The following is a 20006-nucleotide window of genomic DNA, read 5'->3' as shown; positions in this document are numbered from 1 at the left end:
TCTCCTGCCTCAGCCTCATGAGTAGCTGGGACTACAGGCGCCCGCCACCGCGCTCGGCTAATTTTTTGTATTTTTAGTAGAGACGGGGTTTCACCGTGGTCTCGATCTCCTGACCTTGTGATCCGCCCGCCTCGGCCTCCCAAAGTGCTGGAATTACAGGCGTGAGCCCCCGCGCCCGGCCAATACATTCTCACAAAACAGATCAAGTGCTTCTGTCAAAGTGCAAATTAGGGGTATTGTCAATTTAGTTTAAAATCCTCTAGCAGAGGCTGGGAGTGGTGGCTCACGTTTGTAATCCCAGCACTTTGGGAGGCCATGGGAGGCAGATCATGAGGTCAGAAGTTCAAGACCAGACTGGCAAACATGGTAAAACCTCATCTCTACTAAAAATACAAAAATTAGCCGGGTGCAGTGGCACATGCCTGTAACACCAGCTACTTGGGAGGCTGAGGCAGGAGAATCGCTTGAACCCAGAGGTGGAGGTTGCAGTGAGCTGAGATCATACCACTGCACTCCAGCCTGGGCGACAGATCAAGACTCCGTCTCAAAAAAAAAAAGAAAAAATCCTCTAGCAACTTTCCATTGTGTGTGCCACCACACCCAGCAAATTTTTGTATTTTTAGTAGAGACAGGGTTTCACCATGTTACCCAGGATGGTCTTGATCTCCTGACCTTGTGATCCACCTGCCTCAGCCTGCCAAAGTGCTGGGATTACAGGCATGAGCTACTGCACCCGGCCGCATTTACATTATTTAAATAAATTCCCTACCAAAGTTCCCAAGCTCTCATGCTTTAGCTCCTGTATGCTTTCCTGACTTCATCTTGTACTATTAGCTCTCTATGCTCCAGTATATACTGATTTCATTTTGTTCCTTGAAAATGCCAAGCGTGTGTCAGTCCCAGGATCCTGGCCCTAGTCATTCTCTCCACTTCAGATGCTCTTCCTTCTGATTGTCAGTTTTACAGCAAGGCTTTCTGACCATGCAACATAAAGTAATTCCTCAGGCTCTACTGCTTACATCACTTCTGCATGTGTTCACATTTGTGTATTTGTTTGTTTGTGGTCTGTCTTTTCCATCCTGACCTGTGAGCTCTGTGTTGGCAGGGACCTTGTCTGACTTAGCTAATCTGTATCCGCAGCCTCTAAGATGGTGCCTGGCACATAGGAAATAGCCAGTTTGTTGGAAAAATGAATGAAAGGACAGATATGGGAGAAAAAGTATTGGGGTCTGTTTTCTTTTTTTTTTTGAGACGGAGTCTGGCTCTGTCGCCCAGGCTGGAGTGCAGTGGCCGGACCTCAGCTCACTGCAAGCTCCGCCTCCCGGGTTTACGCCATTCTCCTGCCTCAGCCTCCCGAGTAGCTGGGACTACAAGCGCCCACCACCTCACCCGGCTAGTTTTTTATATTTTTTTAGTAGAGACGGGGTTTCACCGGGTTAGCCAGGATGGTCTCGATCTCCTGACCTTGTGATCCGCCCGTCTCGGCCTCCCAAAGTGCTGGGATTACAGGCTTGAGCCACCGCGCCCGGCCTGGGGTCTGTTTTCAATGTGTACGGTTTGAAGTGCCTGTGAGATATCTAGGTGGAACTGTCCAGCAGGAGTTGTCTGTACAGATGTCCAGTTGGGTAGCAGTAGCTGGCCTACAGAGATAGATTTGATAGGCATCAACATGTATGTGAGTGGCATGATCACTCAGGAGAATGTGTAGGATAAGAAGATAAGAGGATGAAGTTTGTAATGCTAGATGGTGCAGTACACCAATATTTAAGGGATAGCAGTAAAAGAAAAGACCTCAAAAGAGACTGTACAAGGAGCAGCCAGAGAAGGGAAGAAGAAAACTCAAAGAGTGTATGATGTCACCAAAGCCCAGAGAAAAGCACTTCAAGATTGGGCAGGGTGCTACCAGTGCTGCAGAGGTAAAATGAGGACGTTCTTATTGGATTCAGCGGCAGGCAGGTTGTCTACGTGGCCTTGGTGAGCACTGTTCCTTTGATGGTGAGAATAGGAACTGGATTCCAGTAAAATGAAGGGATGTTTGTGAAGGAAAAATGAGAGAGGGTTGAATATATTTAATACTGGTAGGAAAAGCCAGTGGAGATAGTTGGAAGGATAGGTTGGTTATGGTGGGCTATGTATGTAATAGAAATTTTTGGTGATGGGTTTAGCTGTAATTTTCACCTTTTTCTTCCCATTCCAGAAGCCACATCTGTTTTGGAATGAAGTCACCTGAGGAGATGCGTCAGCAGGCACACATCCAAGTTGTGAGTAAGAACCTCTACAGCCAGGACAACCAACATGCCCCCTTGCTATATGGGGTGCTCGACCATAGGATGGTAAGGCCTCCTGACCCCTCCCGGTACCTGTGTCTTGCCGTGCTGATAAATCTGGTGGCTTACCAGATTGAAAGGAGCAGGGGCTTCCTTCCATCTCCCCAACTCCCACTGCACATATCAGACTAGGTCGAGAACTCCAGCCTTTAGTCAGCAACCTGATTCTGATTCTGAGTCATGAAAATTAAAGAAAAAGAAAAACAGTGGGAAGTGATCTCAGAAAGGAGATTTAAAAAGCAAACGAAATGATTCTGTGTCACCTGGCCAGGCATGATGGCTGGGCCCTCTTTCCCATCCAGCAGTCTGTGTTGATCATTGGGTGTGCTTTTTTTCAAAGGGTACGAGTGAGAAGGATCGTCCATGTGAAACCTGTGGGAAAAACCTGGCTGACTGTCTAGGCCACTATGGGTATATTGACCTGGAGTTGCCGTGTTTTCATGTAGGGTACTTCAGAGCAGTCATAGGCATCTTACAGGTAAGCACACAGGTGCTGATTTCCAAGACATAAGTTCTGGAGTGATTGGTCAGGGATGCTAGAATGAATTTAGGAACTATGAGTGATGGGGGATACATCTAGGGGACTCTTTTATACTAAATACATAATATTTTCATCTCACACTACATGAAGCCACACAAGGATTATTTATTTATCTTGATAAATAGTAGATATGTGTTGTTAAAAAAATAACAATAGTGGTAATTCAGACAATACAGAATAGCACAAAGAAAAAAATAAAGTTAACAAAGTCTGGCTACTGGCCATGAGTACTGCTCATCTGGTGAACACAGGCTTCCTCTCTATGCATATCTATAGTATAGAGCCATTTGCAGATCTGTGTGTATGGTCACTCAGTTAAGGGTACAAGACAGGGCGATGGCATTTTTAAAAGAAAAGAATTTTTCATTCTTCCTTATGCTTTTATCTGTCTTGCTTAATTTGAAAAAGATGATCTGCAAAACCTGCTGCCACATCATGTTGTCCCAAGAGGAGAAGAAGCAGTTTCTGGACTATTTAAAGAGGCCCGGCCTGACCTACCTTCAGAAGCGAGGACTGAAGAAGAAAATCTCTGACAAGTGCCGAAAGAAAAACATCTGCCATCACTGTGGCGCTTTTAATGGTGAGTGGAATGCACAGAAGGCTAAACGATAGCCCTTTTCACTCACTGTCTTCTGTTTAGTTTATTAGGTTTACATAATGTTCTGGAGTCAGTTTTTCTCCTTATAAATTAGGCTTAAGAGCCCAACAACTGATGTCCTATTACGAAATGGACCTCTCATCTTTCACTGCTATAGTAGTTTCAGTACTTTTTGTTAACCAAACTACAACCTCTGGCCCATCTGAGAACCTAATTTTTTAGTTCTTGGTAAATAAATTAATCCTTATAGGTACTGTAAAGAAGTGTGGATTACTGAAGATAATTCATGAGAAATACAAGACCAACAAAAAAGTGGTGGATCCCATTGTATCAAATTTCCTTCAGTCTTTTGAAACAGCCATTGAACATAATAAAGAAGTGGAGCCTCTGCTGGGAAGGGCACAGGTGAGCCTGAGAATGCATGCCCACCTTCCGCCTGTCACACACACACTCCCTCCCCCACCTCCACCCCACCCCTAGACACCCACTCTCTTCCAAAATGAGAGGTCCAGTTAGGTTTGACAGCTCTCCAGTAATTCTTCTGTTTTTGTTTATGGTTTTTTTTTTGAGACAAAGATGGAGTCTCGCTCTTTCACCCAGGCTGGAGTGAAGTGGTGCAAATCTTGGCTCACTGCAACCTCTACACCCAAGGTTCAAACAATTCTCCTGCCTCAGCCTCCCACAATTCTCCTGCCTCAGCCTCCCAAGTAGCTGGGATTACAGGCATGTGCCACCATGCCCAGCTCATTTTGTATTTTAGTAGAGATGGGGTTTCTCCATGTTTGTCAGGCTGGTCTCAAACTCCCGACCTCATGTAATCTGCCTGCCTCGGCCTCCCAAAGTACTGGGATTACAGGCCTGAGCCACTGCGCCCAGCCTCCAGCTGCCAGTATTTTATGAACATTTTTTATGTCAATTGCTATGTTTGTCTAGTATCTTTCTTTTTTTTTTCCAATGGCTTGCTGCTTTTCCACATATGGATATACCATGATTTTATGTAGCCAGTAAATTGTCAGGCTATTTCCAACTTTTCGCTGTTAAGAACAGTTTTTATTACCTTCCTATTCTCTCACATGGATAAAAAATAACAACCAAAAAAACAGCTTTTGTGAGCATTCTTGTAGCTAAATTTTTGTGTTCATTTCTGAAGTTACACCCTTGGGAATAATTATGACAAGTGGAATTTTGGCTTGAAAATTGGAATAAAAGACATACACATTTTTAAGGCTCTTGCAGCATAGCATGTCATCCATAGAAATCTCTGTTGTCACTTATCTTAAGTGACAGATAGGTTAGAAAACATGGTGAAGGAAAACCTTGCCAAAGCTATGGAAAACTGATATAGTATCTCCATTTCTGCCTTTCTTCGTTTCCATAGGAAAACTTGAATCCCTTAGTAGTTCTGAATTTATTTAAACGAATCCCAGCTGAAGATGTTCCTCTACTTCTGATGAACCCAGAAGCTGGAAAGCCGTCTGATTTGATTCTCACACGACTTTTGGTGCCTCCTTTGTGTATCAGACCCTCCGTTGTGAGTGATTTGAAGTCTGGCACCAATGAAGATGATCTGACAATGAAATTGACAGAAATCATTTTCCTAAACGATGTTATTAAAAAGGTCAGTGCCTCCCATTAGCTTGTAAGTTTCGTAGTATATCTATCCAAGAACTTCTGGTCAAGAAAATGTGAGAAAACTCAAACTGACCAGGTTTGTGTCTGTTCGGGCTGTGCTGGTTTTAGCATCGGATCTCAGGAGCCAAGACCCAGATGATCATGGAGGACTGGGATTTCCTGCAGCTGCAGTGTGCCCTCTACATTAACAGTGAGCTCTCGGGTATTCCCCTCAACATGGCACCAAAGAAGTGGACCAGAGGCTTCGTCCAACGCCTGAAGGGAAAACAGGGTAGGTTTCCCAGAAGATGTGCAGAAGCCGGCCTGCTCTCTTTGGTTCATTTTCGTAGAATGTCTGTCCAGCTTCTCTGGTTGGAGGTCACAGGCTTTCCTCAGTCTCTCTGTTCTTATTATTTCCATCAGCACATGGTATGCCATGGGGACCTATGACATGTTTTTGGCTATTTAGGTCGATTTAGAGGAAATCTCTCAGGAAAGAGAGTGGATTTTTCTGGCAGAACAGTCATCTCACCTGACCCCAACCTCCGGATTGATGAGGTAGCTGTGCCAGTTCATGTGGCCAAAATTCTAACTTTTCCTGAGAAGGTAAGTGACCACTCAGCTGCTCAATTCGTTGTTTTAAATTCAGTCTTTTACATTATATTTTGGTATTGCAAACAACAGGCAGTAGAAAGTCCCCAGTAACCCACTCGACCTACAGTTTGGTTTATATGAGTGTACGTGTCTTCCTAGTTTGTTTTATACATATATGGTGGTATATATTCTCTAAACCATCTGCAGCCACAGTTGTTTCTGGCTTCATGTGTATATACTCACATATATGCTATACTTTTTTGCAATGCTTTTTTGCAAGTAATAACATCTTGACCGAGCATGGTGGCTAACACCTGTAATCCCAACACTTAGGGAGGCCAAGGCAGGTAGATCATCTGAGCCCAGGAGTTCAAGACCCAACCTGGGCAACACAGTGAAAACCTTGTCTCTACCAAAAATACAAAAAATTAGCCAGGAGTGGTCGCAGGCACCTGTGGTCCCAGCTACTGGGGAGACTGAGGTGGAAGGATTGCTTGAGCATGCGAGGTGGAGGTTGTGAGCCAAGGTCATGCCAATGCACTCTAGCCTGGTGAAAAATTCTAAAACAATTTTTTTAGAGATGGGATTCTCAGTTTGTTGCCCAGGCTGGTCTTGAACTCCCAGCCCTGTCTTAAAAAAAGAAAAGAAAAAAAACTTAAGACACTTTTCTATGTTGGTTCATACCTCATATTTTAAACTAACTGAATGGTAAACATTACCCCTAGTTAATATCCTTGGGATAGGTTTTTATTCTTAAAACCTTACAATCACTGAGTCACAGCATTTGAACATTTTAAGGCTATTGCTGCATGCCGAGAAAGGCTTTTTTTTTTTTTTTTTTAAAAAATAGACTCTCCCTCTGCCCCCCAGGCCGAAGTGCAGTGGTGTGTTCATAGTTCACTATAACCTCAAACTCCTGGCCTCAAGCCATTCTTACACCTCAGCCTCCCGAGTAGCTAGGACTGCAGGTGCACACCACTATGCCCAACTAATTTTTAAAAAATTTTTTTAGAGACAGGATTCTCAGTATGTTGCCCAGGCTGGTCTTGAACTCCCAGCCTCAAGTGATCATCCCACCTTAGCCTCCCAAGTCACTGAAAGTCACTGAGATTACAGGGCCCTATGCCCAGCACTACTTTTTTTTTTTTTTTTTTTTTTTTGAGACTGAATCTCACTCTATTGCCCAGGCTAGAGTGCAGTGGCACAATCTTGGCTCACTGCAACCTCCACCTCCTGGGTTCAAGTGATTCTCCTGCCTCAGCCTCCTGAGTAGCTGGGATTACAGGCACCCACCACCACGCCCAGCTAGTTTTTGTATTCTTAGTAGAGATGGGGTTTCATCATGTTGGCCAGGCTGGTCTCGAACTTCTGACCTTAAGAGATCCACTTGCCTTGGCCTCCCAAAGTGCTGGGATTATAGGAATGAACCACGGCACCCAGCCCGTACTTTCTTTTTTTTTTTTTTTTTTTTAATTGAGGTCTAAATAACAGAAGGGCATCATGCTAACAAGAGAGTATTGATTGGCTTTACCTGTGAGACTCACAGTTAGCCCAGATCATAGATGTTCCTGGTCAGCTTGCGTCGTGTGTCCTCAGTTGAGTTACTAATGATCCAAGAGTTTATTTCTCCAGAATGGTGTCCCACAAGACAATTGTTTAAGAGGTTGCAGAACACATTCAATGCAAACCAGGGCTTGTAGTGCTGGTGTCACAACTTTTAAACCTTACAAGACCCCAGTAAGTTATTGCAGATCGAGTTGCCACCTGTTTCTCGGATCACAGAAGGTCCCTATAGATCAATCTAGCCTACCCGTTTTACCAGTGAGGAAACCAAGCACCAGGAAAGGACTTGACCATGTTACCCAGTGAGCAAACAGCTGAGTTGACACTGGAAGCTGGGGGCTTGTTTGCCAGTCCATTGTTCACATTATACTCAAGACGATAGGCAGCAGACTGCCCAGGATGCCTCTCTTTCTCCTAGAATCTGTACAGGGAAAGTAAAGATTAAGACATATTTCAGTATCATTTGTTAGCTTCTAGATACCTGAGAGTAACATTGTGGTTTTTCCCTGATACAGGTAAACAAAGCAAACATCAGTTTCTTGAGGAAACTGGTTCAAAACGGGCCCGAGGTTCACCCGGGAGCAAACTTCATTCAGCAGAGACATACACAGATGAAAAGGTAATCTTTTCCCAATCTAGTTGGATTTAACTACCTTTTCATGGCAAAGTTCACTGTGGTCACACTCAGTCACAGAATGCAATCCAGAATACAGTTTGTGTGACATTTTGGCATGTGGAAAATATCTGTTTAAATTTCCGTGAGCCGAGGTATGTCATTTGCTCTGTTCAGTCGTTCAATATACATGAAATTCTCCTTTGTACTCAGGCTTGTAATGTTATTGGATCCAGGAGGACAAAATACCATGGATACTAAAGTCTAAAGTGGATCATTATGGCTGGGCTTGGTGGCTCACACCTGTAATCCCAGCACTTTGGGAGGCTGTGGGCAGATCACTTGAGGCCAGGACTTCAAACCAGCCTGGCCAACATGGTGAAACCCCTTTTCTACTAAAAATACAAAAATTAGCCAGGCGAGGTGGCGCATGTATGTAGTCCCAGATTCTCAGGAGGCTGAGGCACAAGAATCGCTTGAACCCAGGAGGCAGAGGTTACAGTGAGCTGAGATCACACTGCTGCACTCCAGCCTGGGTGACAGAGCAAGACTCTGTCTCAGAAATACAATAAATATATAAAGTGGATCATTGCCTGTGTCACCTAGGCTCTGAGGGCTTTTAGCATTTCTAAAATTAGGATATATCTTTTTTCTTTTTTCAAGACTGAGTCTTGCTCTGTCACCCAGGCTGGAGTGCAATGGTGCAATCTCGACTCACTGCAGCTTCTGCCTCCTGGGTTCAAGCAATTCTCCTGCCTCAGTATCCCGAGTGACTGGGATTACAGGCACCCGCCACCGCACCTGGCTAATTTTTGTATTTTTAGTAGAGACGGGGTTTCACCATGTTGGCCAGGCTGGTCTCGAACTCCTGACCTTGTGATCCACTTGCCCTCAGCCTCCCAAAGTGCTGGGATTACAGGCATGAGCCACCACGCCTGCTGGAATATATCTTAAGATAATTTATCAATAGCTTTTTGTCTTTTTGTTTTTTGTTTTTTGGATGAGGTCTTAACTCTGTCACTCAGGGCTGGAGTGCCAAGGCACAATCGTGGCTCCACTGCAGTCTCCACCTCCTATGGCAGGTGATTTCCGTCCCACCCTTAGCCTTTCCCAAACTAGATGAGATTACAGTGCAGCACACCACCCCACCACGCTTGGGCTAATTTTTGTATTTTTTGTAGAGACAAGGTTCTCACAGTATTGCCCCAGTCTGTTCTGCTATCGTCTTGCGGATCAGCAATCCACCCGATCTTCAGCCTCCCCAAAGTGTCTTGAGGATTACCAAGAGTGAGTCACCTCGCCCACCCTGGTCATAGTTTAATTAGGGAGCTTTTTCTTGGCATGTAAACCTATAATGGACAATTAAAACAGAGGCTTTTCTTAAGATTTGATGAAATAACATATTAAACATTGAATCCTGATCTAAAGAGGGAGAAAACTTGGTCGGAGAAGATGCTTTGTTTTCACAGATTATGTTTATGTTGCACATTCAGGTTTTGATAATATGGAATCGAGAAAGAGATGGCTCAAGAGCTCAAGGTATGGTGGACATCGTAGAGAGGCACCTCATTGGATGGAGATGTGGTGCTATTCAACCGGCAGCCCTCACTGCCACAAATTGGAGGCCATTTATGGCTGTCATTCTGGTGAGTAGGACTGCTTTTTTAATTTTCCCATTATGTAGAAATTTGCCATGAATCTGGTTCAGTGCTAAACTCTGGATTTCTAAAATTAAAATTGCCTGTTATCTCAAGTGCATAACCTTTTTTTTTTTTTTTTTTTTTTTGTTTTTTGGAGACAGAGTCTTTGCTCTGTCACCTAGGGCTGGACGTGCAGTGACACAATCACAGACTCACTGCAACCTTGGACCTCCCAGCCCAAGCAGCCTCTCACCTCAACCTCCCAAGGGTAGCTGGACCACGGACATGTTTACCACCAAACCTGGGCTAATTTTTTTTTTTTTTTTTGTTTTTTTTTGGTAGACAGGGGTCTCACTATTTTGCCCAAGCTAGTCTGGAACTCCTGGGCTCAAGCGATCCTCCTTCTGCCTCCCAAAGTTCTGGGATTATAGGTGTGAGCAGCACCCACACCTGGCCCAAGCTTTCATAACTATCGGTCTCCCTCTTCTCTCACATTTTAGTTTGGGTGAAACTTTTTAATTTCAAGCTTCCTTTTAGTAAGCTTTAATATTTTTTATATTAAATTTTTAATATTTGCAATGTAATATTCATACAAAACACTAAGAGAGGATTTAATTGAAAGTGACTCGCATGATTTCACAAAAACATACACGTATATGTGTTGTGTGCACAAACTTATGTAAAATAGGTATGGCAGAAAATTGACTTTTTTTTTTTTTGGAGACAGTCTCACTCTGTTACCCAGGCTAGAGTGCGGTGGCACAATCTGGCTCATTGCAGCTTTTACTGCCTCGGCTCAAGAGATCCTCCCACCTCAGCCTGCCGTAGCTAGGACTACAGGCATGTGCCATGATGGCCAGCTCTTCTTTTTGAGACAGAGTCTCACTCTGTTGCCCAGGCAAGATGTGCAGTGGCGCAGTCTTGGCTCAGAGCAGCCTCTGCCTTCTGGGTTCAAGTGAGTCTCCTGCCTCAGCCTCCCAAGTAGCTGGGGTTACAGGTGCATGCCACCACACTCCACTAATTTTTGTATTTTTAGTAGAGGCAGGATTTCACCATGTTGGCCTGGCTGGTCTCAAACTCTTGACCTCAAGTGATTTACCCACCTGGGCCTCCCAAAGTGCTGAGATGACAAACAGAAGCCACCGTGCTCAGCCTTTTTTTTTTTTTTTTTTAAGTAGAGCTGAGGTCTTGGTGTATTGCCCAGACAGGTTGCAATCTCCTATGCTCAATGGATCCTCCCAGAGTGCTGGGATTATAGGTATGACCCACTGTGCCCAGCCAGAAAATTGACTTTTGATTTAACTTTGCATATTAACTAAGCAACTAAAATGCTTAAAAGATTTTTTCTTTACAGTAGTCCTCCAACTAAGACCTTAAACCGTATATTTTTGGTGATTTAGTTTTGCGACAGCAGCAGTCCCTTTTTCTGGAGATTTAAAATGGAAATGAGATACAGCTTCAATTTGTTCAATATTCATAGATTCTCCTATCTGTAAAGCTGTTAATCCATGAGCCTTTGCAAACTGTTTAAGCAGCCTCTTATGGTAATATTTTTTTCTAGATTCATTTTGGAGTAGTCTGGACACATTATATCAGTCTGTTTACCTAACAGTAGAAATAACTAAGAAGTAGTTTGTGATTATGGGATTATGATTGTGAGAATGTAGAGCGTTAACTACAGCTTTCTCTTTCTGGAACGTTTTGCTTGGCTTTGGAATATTACAAAATATAATTATTAGTTTTTTTTGACTGGCAATGGCACACACCTGTAGCCCCAGCTACTCAGGAGGCTGAGGCAGGAGGATCGCGTGAGCCTGGGAGTTCAAGGCTACAGTGTGCTATGATCACTAGCCGCTGCACTCCAGCCTGGGCAACATAATGAGACCCTGTCTCTAAAAAAAAAGTAGAAATTTTTTTTGTTTGAAAATTTTGAGACCAGGTGCCTGTAATCCCAGCACTCTGGGAGGCCAAGGTGGGTGGATCACTTGAGGTCAGGAGTTTGAGACCAACCTGGACAACATGATGAAACCCCATCTTTACTAAAATACAAAAAATTAGCCGAGTGTGGTGGCTCGTGCCTGTAATCCCAGCTACTTGGGAGACTGAGGCAGGAGAATCACTTGAACCCAGGAAGCAGAGGTTGCAGTGAGCCAAGATTGCGCCACTACATTCCAGCCTGGGTGACAGAACGAAACTGCATCTCAAAAAAAAGAAAAAGAAAAGCTTCAAATGTACACTAAAGTAGAGAGAATGATCTAATGAACTTACACATTCCCATCCTCTATATGCAATAATTTTCAAGATTTAGCCACATTTGTTTTGTCTTTCCCATTTTTCTTCAATGAACCCACATCTGTGTCAGTTTTCAATATGTATTCAGTTTACATTTGTAAGAAAAACTTACATAACCACGGTGCTGTAATCATACCTAACAAAACTAACAGTCATCTATCTCTTCGCTTTGCCAGGTCCATACCCTGGTTCATATTCAGATTTCCCCGTTTGTCTCAAAAATGTTTTTTTGTGGTTTGAGTCAAGATGCAAGCAGTGAATTCATTTTAATTAATTCATTTATCATCATTGCCTGTGTTATTTTATTGAGCTACAAAATGGAAGCTCACTTTTTGAATCTATCATTCATTTCACATTTATTATCTAGAATTCTTGTAATGGAAAATACCCCCTTGTTAATTAGGTCTGTTTGCTTGCCCAGAGGAGCAGCTCTTAAAGCAAAGGCAGTGTAAATGGTTAAGTCTTTTTCCTTTATTGTCATTTTGGGTAGTAAGAACTTAGTGCTCCCCTGTGTTCATGTCCTTAGGAAAAAAAAATTTTTTTTAAAGAAAGGAGTGGGCACGGTGGCTCATGCCTGTAATCCCAGCACTTTGAGAGGCCAAGGTGGGTGGATCATGAGGTCAGGAGTTCTAGACCAATGGTGAAACCTCATCTCTACTAAAATACAAAAATTAGCTAGGCGTGGTAGTGCTCACCTGTAATCCCAGCTACTCAGGAGACTGAGGCAGGAGAATTGCTTGAACCCAGGAGACAGAGGTTGCAGTGAGCCGAGATTGCGCCATTGCACTCCAGTCAGGGTAATAGAGTGAGACTCTGTCTCAAATAAAAAAGGGGGTTAGTGCTTAGTAACTTCCAACTAGGTTGGTTGGGGTTTTTTGTTTGTTTTGACTTTCTCTTTTTTCAGTGTCATTATAAACACATGGGTTTTTATTTAGTTGGTGTATTTTAATCAACTTCTGTTTATCTTTTTGATACTTGAAACCATGACATCCTTGGCCAGTGGAAGCCTTCACATTGGCACCTTTGTTGAAATTCACTGCTTTGGTTCAATCTAATAAAGCTTCTCGAATGAGTCTTTTTTTTTGTTCTTCTTTTTTTGAGATGGAGTCTCGCTCTGTCACCCAGGCTGGTGTGCAATAGCACGATCTTGGCTCACTGCAACCTCCGCCTCCTGGGTTCAAGCAGTTCTCCTGCCTCAGCCTCCCGAGTAACCAGGATTATGGGCGTGTGCCACCACGCCTGGCTAATTTTTGTATTTTTAGTAGAGACGGGGTTTCACCATGTTGGCCAGGCTGGGAATAAGTCATAAATGATATATATCACTCGACAGAACATACTGGGAATCTACTTTCTTAAGCCAGTGCCCAGTTTTCCAGGAAATCATTTTTAATGTTTCAAAACGAGGAGCTTTTGGATAAATGCCTAAGTCCTCTTCCTGTTTTGTTTTGTTGTGTTGTGTTGTGTTGTGTTGCGTTGTATTGTGTTTTGTGTTCCACAGGCCAGGGTCAAGCCCCACCGGACCTTCAGATTTAATGAGTGTGTCTGTACACCCTACAATGCTGACTTTGATGGTGACGAAATGAACCTTCATCTTCCTCAAACAGAAGAAGCTAAAGCAGAGGCCCTTGTTCTGATGGGGGTATGTAGAGTGGCACAGCCCAGCTTTTGCATAACAGCTCCTTGAAAGGAGGCAAAGGGGAACTTATGTGAAAACACCACCACAACTAACAATGCCAAAGAAGCCAGGCTCTTTCTGTTCTTAAATCGACCACTAACTGCCTATGTATCTCTCTTTTTATTGGTTTCTTTTGAGACTTTGAAGAATCTCTCTTGGAAATTATAGTGTATACATGAGTTAGGGTCTGTAACAGATGTGTTGAGGGGATTTTCTGGCCTATAAATATGGATTCTGGGAGAAAATGTATACATGAGGGCCAGTTATGACAAGGTACGAAAAGAATATATCAATATACGTGTTGGATGTAACCAGGGAAGAAGACGTCCTACCTAAGTAAATTTTCCAGTAGCTGAAGATTCTTTAAGCACCAATACATTTTATTGAACATTTTGAACAGAAATCTTCCTAAACTATATTACATGCTTCATCTTCTTAAAGGATGCAGTATTATGTGTAATGATAATAACTCTTACCACCATTTTATTTTACACATGCATAAGGAGTACCCAGTAGGTCCTTCAGGAGATCAGCGATAGCGAGGCACATGCCTGCTGTTAAGGAGCTTACAGTTGGGCTTTAACTGTCGGCACAGGCCAGGCGCAGTGGCTCAGGCCTGTAATCCCAGCACTTTGGGAAGCCTAGACAGGTGGTTCACTTGAGCTCGGGAGTTCAAGACCAGCCTGGACAACATGGCGAAACTCCATCTCTACAAAAACTACAAAAATTAGCCAGGTGTGGTGGTGCACGCCTGTAGTCTCAGCTACTTGGGAAGCTAAGGTGGGAGGATTGCTTGGGCCCAGGAGGTTGAGGCTGCAGTGAGCTGTGATTGCACCACTGCAGTTCAGCCTGAGCAACAGAGCAAGACCCTCTCTCAAAAGAAAAAAAACAAACAAACCTGTTGGCACTACATGTACTATTCACTCCTGACCCAGCAATAACACAGTGGGACGTGGCACCTGCTGTGTAGGATTCTCCCCTCCTGAACTTCATGATCCCCAGCTATTGAATATTTAAGAGCTTTAGGCTTTCTTTTTTCAGTATTCCAGCTTCCTATATTAGGAACTGGTAAGTCTTAGAGTTGTTAAGTGTCCCTACCTCCAAAAACACTTAACCATTTCTGATGTGATGCTTTTAAACTTGTTTTGGTTTAGGCTTTTAGTATCACATGCATAGTTTTGGGGTTTTAAGTTGTCTGTATGTTTAGATTTATTTTCTTTATTTTTTATTTATTTATTTTTTTGAGACAGAGTTTCACCCTTGTTGCCCAGGCTGGAGTGCAATGGCGTGATCTTGGCTCACCGCAACCTCCACCTTCCAGGTTCAAGTGATTCTCCTGCCTCAGCCTCCTGAGTAGCTGGGATTACAGACATCTGCCACCATGCCTGGCTAATTCTGTATTTTTAGGAGAGACCGGGTTTCACCACATTTGCCAGGCTGGTCTGGAACTCCCAACCTCAGGCGATCTGCCCGCCTTGGCCTCCCAAAGTTCTGGAATTAAAGGCGTGAGCCACTGCACCTGGCCTTAGATTTATTTTCTATAATGAGCATATATTATTTTGTTACAAAAGTAATGTTTAGAATGCTGCTAGGAATAATAGCCATCAGCTTGCAACCAACTGTTTAGACTTCGTTGTTGACTCTGCCGTTGAGGATCCATACTGTGGACATTGTGTTATAACTACATATTTCATTGGTTACAAATGGCAATAATAAAACAAAGGCTCCAAGGATTTGAGGGTAGAAGAATCCTTAGTTACCATGTGGACAAGTTTCCTCAATTTCAAGTGAGCAAATACCTATCGTTGTGATTTAGGGTGCTGTTCTCAATGGAGTTCATAGGGCTCTAATTTGGATGTGGCCCCAAATTACCCAGGAGACTTTCTCAAAATTCATGAATCTCAGCCCCTTGCACTCTGCTTCTACCCCTAGACTTCCTGTATCCCACTCAGAGAGAGTCTCTAAACCAGAAGTAAGAGCAGTCAGGCAGTGTGCAATGAAGAGGCACATCTGGCTGAACAGCTGTCTCCCACTCTGGTTGAAGGGTCCCTGCTTTGGATAGTGGCTCAGAAGTAGGTGGTAATAGGCCTTTGTGTGAGAGGACCCTGCTTTCTGGGTGAAAAGGCCCAGGAAACCCACAAACACATGTGCATTTTCACATCAAGATTAGAGCAGATGTACTCTTGATACACACAGAGCCTTCTTTACATGAGTTAATTATGTTTTACTACCTAACACCTTTTTTTGCCCAACTAGGCCCTCATTAAATGTTTAATTAAATTATGTTATTGGATTGATTATTATTAGAATTTAATGTTTTAACCAAGGGACATTTAGCAGGTCTGTTGTTATTGTGGATAAGTGTGGAATTGGTTGACTTCAGAGGTAACAACGCTCCTCCTCATTCACAGAAATGAATTTTCTTTGGAGAAGTGCATTTAGTAATAACAATAGGGCTGGGTGCAGTAGCTTATGCCTCTAATACCGGCACTTTGGGAGGCCAAGGCAGGAGGATCAGTTGAGCCCAGGAGTTCGAGACCAGTCTGGGCAACAAAGTAAGACCCCGTCTCCACAAAAAAATGCAAAAGCTTAGCTGGGCATGATGATGTGGGCCTGTAGTCCCAGCTACTTGGGAGGCTGAGCTGGGAGGATTGCTTGAGCCCCACGAGGTTGAGGCTGCAGTGAGCCATATTTACACCACTGCACTCTAGCCTGGGCTATAGGCAAGAATCTGTCTCAAAAACAAACAACAATAAAATCTTCTTACATGGGTAGTTTTTCATAGAATTCTGAAATAACTTCAGCTGGTATTTCATTTTGGTGTTGGTAGGAACCTCCTAGGTCAATCTTGCTGGTATTTTTTTCTCTCCCCTTGACAGATAAAGGAACTGGGAGTTAGTGACACAGCTGGGATTCAGACCCCTGGCTTTCATTTCTCAGCCTCATCCTTCTGCTACTCTGTATTTGTTCATAACTATTCAAACACCTTGTGATTCAGGTTTTGGGCTGCATCATGCGTCCAAGAACAGCTAACTGACTGCACTTACTTTTCCTACAGACTAAAGCAAATCTTGTAACCCCGAGGAATGGGGAACCACTGATTGCTGCTATTCAGGATTTTCTAACAGGTGGGTTGGTGAAGTTCACTTGAAAGGAGACTTCTGACTGGAACACAGTGTTCCTCGTTCATAGTGATTCATGTGATGACTTGAAAAGCTATTTAATTGCCTGTGTTTAATTTGGATTTTTGTTTACTAAGTTTGATCATGAACCTCCTTGTGTGTTTTTTTTTTTTTAATTGGTTGGTTATTCATTAATTCAGCAAGTCTTTAGTGAGCTCCTCTCATGGACTGGGCATTTTGTAAACCTAGTGTCTGGCTTAGAATCTGTCCCCTTTGCCTGGGGATATAGCAGTGAACAAAACAAAGTCATGTTCCTGTGGAGGTAGATCCCAGTTGAAGGAGAAAGCCAGTAAGCGGCTGTTTGTTTTAATTCATGCTATTGGTCATGGTTCACATTTATTTTAAAATTGAAACCTTGCACTATTCTCACAATTTCATTCCTTTTCTTTGTTTTGTGTTGGTCCCTAATGCTTAGGTGCCTATCTCCTCACTCTCAAGGACACTTTCTTTGATCGAGCCAAGGCTTGCCAAATCATTGCTTCAATACTGGTTGGCAAGGATGAGAAAATTAAAGTTCGCCTCCCACCGCCTACGATCCTAAAGGTGTGTGCGGGAGCTGTGTGTCAGTGCACAGGTGTGTGTATGTGTTCGTGTGGGTGGACTGGTGAAGTTAGTGGAACTGTGTTGGTGCCAGGCTCGAGTGCAGTCCCTGGGCCATCTGGTTTTGTCTACTGAAGGGGGATTGAGACCAGGCTCAGCCCACTGACTCTCAGGCTTCCTCCCATCCCTCAGCCTGTCACCCTGTGGACCGGAAAGCAGATCTTCAGTGTCATCCTCAGGCCTAGCGATGACAATCCAGTGAGGGCCAACCTGCGAACCAAGGGCAAACAGTACTCTGGCAAAGGGGAAGATCTCTGTGCCAATGATTCCTGTGAGTGGATGGAACTCGGGTGGGGAGGAGGAAGGACGGGACAGAAAAGCAAGTGGCTGGTTGTCAGTTTTGCTGGTACCTTCACTTAGCAAGCAAATTCAGTGTTTCTCTAAGCCTTAGGTGGAAAGTTTATTCTTCAGGAAAATGTAGCTGGTATTTCTTCTCTCAGATATAATTCCCCATTTCTCTTAAAAGTAGAGATCATGTAGACACGTGACGCAGTGGTTAGAATGTTCTCTCTAAATGTGTTTTGTCTTAAGTGACTAGTTTTTGTCAGTACAGTTTGTCTTTATTTTGTCATCTTTTTTTTTTTTTTTTTGGTCATCAACAAGGATTTTAAAGACATTTAATTTTTTTTTTTTTTTTTTTTTTTTGTCATCAACAAGGATTTTATTATTTAAGACATTTAATTTTTTTTTTTTTTTTTTTGAGACAGAGCCTCGTTCTGTCACCCAGGCTGGAATGCAGTGGCGTGATCTGAACTGACTGCAACTTCCGCCTACTGGGTTCAAGCGATTCTCCTGCCTCAGCCTCCCATGTAGCTTGGATTACAGGCACCCACCACGCCTGGCTTATTTTTGTGTTTTTAGTACAGACAGGGTTTCACTATGTTGGCCAGGCTTGTCTTGAACTCCTGACCTCAAGTGATCCACCTTGCCCTCCCAAAGTACTGGGATTATAGGCATGAACCACTGCACCCAGCCTGGATTGATTTTTTTTTTTTTTTAAGACGAACAGGTTCTCCATACGTTGTCCAGGTTGGTCTCAAACTCCTAGGCTCAAGCAATCCTCCCACCTCAGCCCCCCAAAGTGCTGGGATTACAGGTGTGAGCCACCACACCCAGCCAGGGAAAGAATTTACATGCAGGTCATCTGAGTCCATCTAAACCAGTTCAACCCAAAGTGCAGTCCACAGAGCACTGCTGTTTAGCCAGCATCCATTGAGTTACTTTTCTGATGTGAGCGCGTTGGCTCACCCAGACCACTACCAAGCAGTTCCCCAGCAGCCTAGTTTGAGTAGTACTGATTTAGAATGGGCTTTGCTAGCGAGACCTCGGGACTAGAAGTGGAACTCCAGGACTCTGTACTAAAGAACTGAGTTGCAGAGTTCTTCTGAAGGTCAGGATTTCTGCTGTCTTCTAATGAAGAGCAAATGTTTTGAAGAGCACTGATACTCCTCAGGCTTATTTCTTTGGAAATATGCTCTCTGATCTTTAAAATACTTCAGCTTCTTGTTTTAGACTATGTTTTGTTTCTTTTTGGATATGAATTTCATTTTGTTGTTGTATAGGCTGTACATGATGGTATCTTTGTTCATTTTTAATATATGAGTAATAAATTGTTTACTGTTTATAGAGCACTTCACTGTATGTTGTCTCCTCTGATGCTCAAAATATCCCATAACATAAAGCTAACAAGTGCCTGATACTGTTACCCACAGTTCACAGATGAGGAGAGTGAGGGTCAACTGGTATATTTCAGGGTTAGGACTACACGATAACTGGAGTTTTATATTTTCAAAATTCCCAGGTTTTCCTTTAATCGCCCCCCCCCCCCCAAAAAAAAAAACGTTGAGGAGAATTTCTATTTGTTTTGCTTTAACTGTCAGTATGGGAATATATTTTCTCAATTGTCCCAAATTCATTTTGGAATTAAAGCAAAGTAATAAATAATTGTTTGTCTAAATATATGATCATTCTTCCAGATGTTACAATTCAGAACAGTGAGTTGATGAGTGGCAGCATGGACAAAGGAACCCTAGGGTCAGGATCCAAGAACAATATTTTTTACATTTTGCTGCGAGACTGGGGACAGAATGAAGCTGCGGATGCCATGTCACGGCTCGCCAGGCTGGCTCCTGTCTACCTGTGTGAGTATCTCAGCATCCTCCTTTTAGTTGAAGCTGTAGTTGTTAGAGTCTTAAGGGTTTATGTTATTTTGTTCTTTTATTGCCATTTCATCCCCACCACACATATACACACAGAAGAAGATACTTGTTCCAGGCTAAATCATGTGTGCTGTTATTAATGAAATTAACTCTACTGAATAGTTTCACAACAGATTGGAATTTGCTTTTCAGTTCTCTTCTCAAAACCAGCAATAGCTCCCTACCATCTTCCAGACAGGGTTAGATTATAAAACATCCTTAATGGGCTGCTTCCAAGGTACCTGTGAAAGCACTAGAACACTTGGGGCTGTCCATGATTCAGTTCTCCAGAATTACTCAGTGTTTGCCTACTATGCTTTCACTGTTCTATTTTTTTTGTTTGTTTGCTCATGCTTTGAGTGTGCCATGTGTCAAGTGATGTTTGCATGCCCCAGAAATCTGTATTCCACTCTTATACTTGCCTGGGTATACAATTTTAAATTGAAAATTATTTTCCCTCAGAATTTTGAGGTACTGCTCTACTTTCTTCTTGTTTTCAGAGTTGTTGTTAACGGGTATTGTCATTCTTATTCTCCAGTTTTTGTATTTGATTTTTTTTTTTTTTTTTTTTT

General features: G+C 43.1%; 1 protein-coding gene across 1 annotated transcript in view; it reads left to right on the top strand.

Moving 5' to 3' along the window:
- The window catches only part of POLR3A (RNA polymerase III subunit A), a 50913-nt gene that overhangs the window by 1977 nt on the left and 28930 nt on the right, over positions 1–20006 (top strand). Inside the window, exons 2-14 of the mRNA XM_017865203.1 lie at positions 2198–2333; positions 2668–2805; positions 3277–3448; positions 3717–3871; positions 4845–5084; positions 5207–5369; positions 5547–5683; positions 7750–7853; positions 13283–13418; positions 16513–16582; positions 17052–17179; positions 17369–17507; positions 19213–19377. Coding sequence (XP_017720692.1) covers positions 2198–2333; positions 2668–2805; positions 3277–3448; positions 3717–3871; positions 4845–5084; positions 5207–5369; positions 5547–5683; positions 7750–7853; positions 13283–13418; positions 16513–16582; positions 17052–17179; positions 17369–17507; positions 19213–19377 — 1883 coding nt within the window. The remainder of the gene's footprint in view (positions 1–2197; positions 2334–2667; positions 2806–3276; positions 3449–3716; positions 3872–4844; positions 5085–5206; positions 5370–5546; positions 5684–7749; positions 7854–13282; positions 13419–16512; positions 16583–17051; positions 17180–17368; positions 17508–19212; positions 19378–20006) is intronic.

The sequence above is a fragment of the Rhinopithecus bieti genome, unplaced genomic scaffold, assembly GCF_001698545.2.
Source record: "Rhinopithecus bieti isolate Rb0 unplaced genomic scaffold, ASM169854v2 scaffold_81282, whole genome shotgun sequence".
Classification (NCBI taxonomy): domain Eukaryota; kingdom Metazoa; phylum Chordata; class Mammalia; order Primates; family Cercopithecidae; genus Rhinopithecus; species Rhinopithecus bieti.
This window is presented reverse-complemented; position numbering and strand designations above follow the sequence as displayed.